The sequence below is a fragment of the Salvelinus namaycush genome, chromosome 13, assembly GCF_016432855.1.
Source record: "Salvelinus namaycush isolate Seneca chromosome 13, SaNama_1.0, whole genome shotgun sequence".
Taxonomy (NCBI): Eukaryota; Metazoa; Chordata; class Actinopteri; order Salmoniformes; family Salmonidae; genus Salvelinus; species Salvelinus namaycush.
Genome location: NC_052319.1, coordinates 16,611,033 through 16,616,768, shown reverse-complemented (window position 1 = coordinate 16,616,768; position 5,736 = coordinate 16,611,033). Strand labels below are relative to the sequence as shown.

The 5,736-nt window shown below is 43.7% G+C and overlaps 1 protein-coding gene across 1 annotated transcript; it reads right to left on the bottom strand.

Moving 5' to 3' along the window:
- Positions 1-3,837: 3,837 nt before the first annotated feature.
- On the bottom strand, positions 3,838-5,517 carry LOC120058291 (ADP-ribosylation factor-like protein 4C). Its single transcript, XM_039006843.1, has one exon. It carries the CDS (start codon positions 5,148-5,150, stop codon positions 4,623-4,625), a length of 528 nt encoding a protein of 175 aa, XP_038862771.1. The 5' UTR covers positions 5,151-5,517; the 3' UTR covers positions 3,838-4,622.
- Between the last annotated feature and the right edge of the window lie 219 nt (positions 5,518-5,736).

The window sequence follows — 5,736 nt, the reverse complement described above, 5'->3', positions numbered from 1 at the left end:
CACAAAATGGGACAAATACCAAATTGAGACTCCGCACGCAGAATTCTACAAAAATATCCCCCAGTGTACAATATAAAACACCAAATAATGCATGCAAAGCAGAATTAGGTCAATACCCGCTAATTTTCAAAATCCAGAAAGGAGCCGTTAAATTCTACAACCACCTAAAAGGAAGTGATTCACAAACCTTCCATAACAAAGCCATCACCTACAGAGAAATTAACCAGGAGAAGAGCCCCCTAAGCAAGGTGGTCCTGGGGTTCTGTTCACAAACACAAACAGACCCCACAGAGCCCCAGGACAGCAACACAATTAAACTCAACCAAATCATGAGAAAACAAAATTACTTGACACATTGGAAATAATGAACAAAAAAACCAAGCAAACTAGAATGCTATTTGGCCCTAAACAGAGAGTACACAGTGGCAGAATGCCTGACCACTGCGACTAACCCAAAATGAAGGAAATCTTTGACTATGTATAGACTCAGTGAGCATAGCCTTGCTATTGAGAAAGGCCACCGAAGGCAGACCTGGCTCTCAAAAGAAGACAGGCTATGTGCTCACTGCCCACAAAATGAGGTGGAAACTGAGCTGCACTTCTTAACCTCCTGCCAAATGTATGACCATATTAGAGACACATATTTCCCTCAGATTACACAGACCCACAAAGAAATCAAAAACAAATCCAATTTTGATAAACTCCCATATCTATTGGGTGAAATACCAGAGTGTGCAATCACAGCAGTAAGATGTGTGACCTGTTGCCACAAGAAAAGGGCAACCAGTGAAGAACAAACACCATTGTAAATTCAACCTATATTTATGTTTATTTATTTTCCCTTTTGTACTTGAACTATTTGCATATTATTACAACACTGTACATAGACATAATATGACATTTGAAATGTCTTTATTCTTTTGGAACTTTTGTGAGTTCACTGTACATTTTTTAAATATTTATTTCACTTTTGTTTATTATCTATTTCACTTGCTTTGGCAATGTACACATATGTTTCCCATGCTAATAAAGCCCCTTAAATTGAAATTGAGAGAGAGAGAGAGATGGGGAGGGAGGAAAGAGATGGTGGAGAAAGAGAGAGAAAGAGAGAGATGGGGAGGGGGGGAAGAGATGGTGGAGAGAGAGAGAGAGAGAGATGGGGGGGAAGAAAGGGCTGGAGAAACAGAGAGAGAGAGAGAGATGGGGAAAGAAAGGGCTGGAGAAACAGAGAGAGAGAGAGAGATGGGGAGGGAGGAAAGAGATGGTGGAGAAAGAGAGAGAAAGAGAGAGATGGGGAGGGGGGGAAGAGATGGTGGAGAGAGAGAGAGAGATGGGGGGAAGAAAGGGGTGGAGAAACAGAGAGAGAGAGGGAGAAGGGGGAAGAAAGGGCTGGAGAAACAGAGAGAGAGAGAGAGATGGGGGGGAAGAAAGGGGTGGAGAAACAGAGAGAGAGATGGGGGGGAAAGAAAGGGGTGGAGAAACAGAGAGAGAGAGATAGAGAGAGAGATGGGGGGAAGAAAGGGGTGGAGAAACAGAGAGAGAGAGATAGAGAGAGAGATGGGGGGAAGAAAGGGGTGGAGAAACAGAGAGAGAGAGAAAGATGGTGCTGCCTGCATGACCATTCGTACCGTGTGACTCAGCAGCTATCTGTCAGACCTGAAAAGGTCATGGACAAATTAACTGGTGAGAAGACTAGTGGTCGCTGGGCCTTGACAGATGATGTTTGCTTAAACACCCAGCTGGCTGTATCCCGGCCACCTCACCCCTTCTCACCCCTCCCCATCCCCCTTTGCTGTGCCTGTTTGCTCCAAATGCTAATTTCACCCTCTGTCAGTTTCGCTGGCTGTTCTGCCTGCACCAGCACATTAGTATTTTAATTGAGGAGGCCGTGTGGTTGTGCATGGTGGTGTGTGTGTGAGTGCGTGTGTGTGCATTCAATCTATTCATTGTCTTTGTCTACATTCATTACCTGTTACCTGAGTCCCTTACCATTTTCCCTTACCAGTGTCCATACCAATAGTGTGTACTTAACCAGGGCCGGCCCTAGCTTTTTGGGGGTCCTAAACAAGATTTGGTGGACCCCTTCTTGACGGCAGAGAGATTTGTTTTTTTAGTACATTTCCTGTATTTCTCTACACACACACACACACACACCACGTGTGCCTGCATACATCATATGCACCCCTCGCAGATCTCTAAAACCACTGAGGGTTTGCCCATTGCTGTTGTTACCATAGAACTTGGATGTCCTAAGAAACCGCCTCTAGCTGTGCTTTCACAATGGCTTCCTTTGCTCAGTGTGGTCTCTCTCTTTCTGGGAATACACCAGTTACTATTGAGTCATCTGTCAGAGCCCGTTTACCCAACAGGCAAACATGTGCTGTATCTACAGTGAAGACTAAATAACATCAAAAGGACATGCACACACTCTCTCCCTCTGTACTTCACGCAAGTCGGGTCAACTTATGGAAAAACACCACACGGCCTTTGAGTGAGGGAATATACTGTAGTAAGAACCGCTGGTTACTATCCCCATCCCCATGAGTCATGACTAAGAAAACTATTTTCATAGTGTTAATGGTCAGAATATGGCAGTGCCATGGTCAATACATACATACATACACACATGGCAATAATGATTGTATAGTAGGAACATAGTTACACACAGACTGACTGATCAAACTGTTTTGCCAATATCAGGTAACCATCCACTCCTGTGACCTGACCTATAGAGCAAATACACTACCAGGGTATGGCTGGCTGGGTCACACACACAAAGTACAGGTACTGTTACCTTTCTGACTCAGAGGGAATGTTCACCTACCTAGGGTCATGGCTAGAAGGGATACAGCTTTTGTCCAATTAACGTCAAACGTTTTTGCATTTGATCTATTTTATCTAACCCTTTTCCTAACCTTAACCTAATTATCCTAACCTGCTATGTTAATTATCCAACGCTGTTGTGTAAGTTCTCCTAACCTGCAACACAATGTCAAATTTGACTATAGCTGTATCACATCTAGTCAAAACCCGTCCCAAAGAATCTCTTTTCTTCTTTCACACTCCAATGGATATCCTAATCACTAACAGGGAGAGGGGATGAGGAGGTGTGTGTGTGTGTGTGCGTGCGTGCATGTGTTTTAGAGAGAGCACATGCACGTGTATGAGTGCCAAAGATGGAGAAAGACTGCTGTGTGCGTATGTGCGTGCCATAGCTGAGAGTGATTGAGTGAGTGAGAGTTATACAGCATGCTAGGAAACTCACGTTTCAAAACTCTGGTACACACAAAGATAGTTACTGCTACCCAACAGGAAAATGAATGACCTCTCCTAACAAGGTCTGTGCACGAATACATATGACAACGCATTGCAGCTCTAAAAATGACACACACATGAACCCTTGCTTTGCTTGATGTTGGACTGTGAATACAAAAGAATGTTGAGACTCATCCAACACCAACAGGTAGGCCTATCCAAAACCTCTACATTCTAACACCAACTCACAAACCACGATGGGTATGAGCATGTGTTAAATAGAGACATTTTGGGAAATCAAGTGACAACATTGAATAGATTCCCATTAGTTCATTGATAGACTGTGACCAACCCTCCTGTCTTCCTCTTCCCTCCCTGATACACACCTTTGAAATGTGAGGGTCTCTCAGGGGAGATGTAGAGACAAACCAGTCCATGTGTTCAGGTCAATAGTTCACCAGGTTTAAAATACATCTCCTGTTGACCACCATCATCTTGGCCAGCTGTTGACATTATCCTCTTACTGTAGATTACATTGACATTCCTATATCACATCATGGAAATAAAAGTAATCAGTCACAATGCATTTTGTATATATTTTAATATTCCAAAAATAATTCAATTTTGGCTTTTTGGTACATACACAGCCCGTTTTTTTGCTATACAGTGTAGTACTCTACTATTTTGTTAGGAAATTAAAAGTGCAAAGTAGTGGACCACGTTGCAGACAATGTTATCCTCAGTCCACCAGCATAGTAAACTTCAACGCTCCAAAGCCTTGTTAACTTCTGCATTAATAAACCCATAAAGGGACTGAGGTGTGACTTTCATAATACAGATATCTTGGTTTCAGTTTATTTCTTCTCTCTGAATGAACAGGGTCCATTTCATTGTGACCCACATCCACTTAACGTGCAAAGTAAAACTTGCTGTCCAAAGAAGCATTCCGTCAGAATGTCCATAGTCCATCACAGTATAGGTCTATACTGTATGGGATGCTTCTTCAAAATAACATGTTGAGCTACAGATTTATAGTCCATGGTAAAGCAGCAAATGACGGGCCAGCCCGCATTCATTTATCAATGCTTTTGTTCCTATGATAAAAGTAATATCAAGTTTGTTTAGGTTAACCTTAGTAAATATCTTGCACCAATAGGATCACCCTCTTGCGTGCAAAAGCATCATTCAGCTATAGGATTCACAGCGTCAGCAACTTTTACAACCCAATGAAAGGAAATACAACAATCACCGCAAAGTAAATGTCATTTTAGGGCAACATTGGCATACCCAAACAGCATTTAGATACAGTAATGTTGCGTAGGTTTAGGTTAATGCATGATCCATAGGCTACGACCCATTGGCGGTCGTTATCGTTTCTTCTTTTGCTTTAAAGACTTTCTCCGCTTTACTATCATCTCATATAATTTGTCCATACCCTCGTGGAGTCCCTCGCCAATTATGGCGCAGCAAGGTTGAACGTGGTATGTGGTGGATGGGGTGAGCTCGTGGAGAGCCAGCTGTTTTTCAATGTCCGCGACTGGAAGAGATTTGGGCAGGTCCTGCTTGTTTGCTATCACCAGCAGCGGTGTCCCCTGGTTCTCCGCGAATTTGGTAACTTTATGCAGTTCCGTTTTAGCCTCCTCCAACCGATCGACGTCTACCGAGTCCACCACATAGATGATGCCGTCCGTGCACCGACTGTAGGATTTCCATAGGGGTCGGAGCTTCTCCTGGCCTCCGACGTCCCAGAAGTGACAGCTGATCCCCTTTGCCGTACCATTACTGAGTTTGATTTTCTCAGTGTTGAATCCAATTGTTGGCACGGTGTTTACGAATTCGTTGAATTTCAGACGATAAAGAACAGTCGTTTTGCCAGCCGAATCCAACCCCAGCATCACAATGTGAAGGGATTGGAAAGCAGATATGTTGGAGAAACTGTTGCCCGTTTTCAATAGCAGGTGAAAGGAACGTCTAGCTTCTCTACAGAACCTATGTGATGACCTAAAACAGCGTTTAAATGTTCAATAGGCTCCTCGATGAATCCACAACAATGATAGCCTATCAACAAACGTAAAGTCAATGTGTTTACAGGCCCGACGTGCGCTTTGGATGGTTCATCCTCGTTTTCCCCTCAGAAGCATTGGGGAACAGTGTCCTCCTCTGTAGGACGCAGCGCGGGGTTCATGCTACGTGACGGCACAACGGTCGGACTACTACCACTGCGGCCGCAGCATACACACTGACGAGGGAGCAGAAAGCAAAACTGCGCAGTAGCCTGCCTACCATAACATACGCTCCACCCATTCAGGCCATGCCAAACAAAGTGCACATTTCTTTTTATTATTGTGGCCACATGCACGTTGCTATGGCCACATGCACGTTGCTATGGTCGTGCTTATCGACATGCATATCGAAATCCATATAGCAAGAAATGTATATGCGTAATAAATAGCCTACCCCTTTGCGTATTTCTAATTTGAT

Bases quoted from the DNA above. Each gene is read 5' to 3' on its own strand.
- LOC120058291 (XM_039006843.1), bottom strand. From the start codon at position 5,150: ATGCTGGGGTTGGATTCGGCTGGCAAAACGACTGTTCTTTATCGTCTG.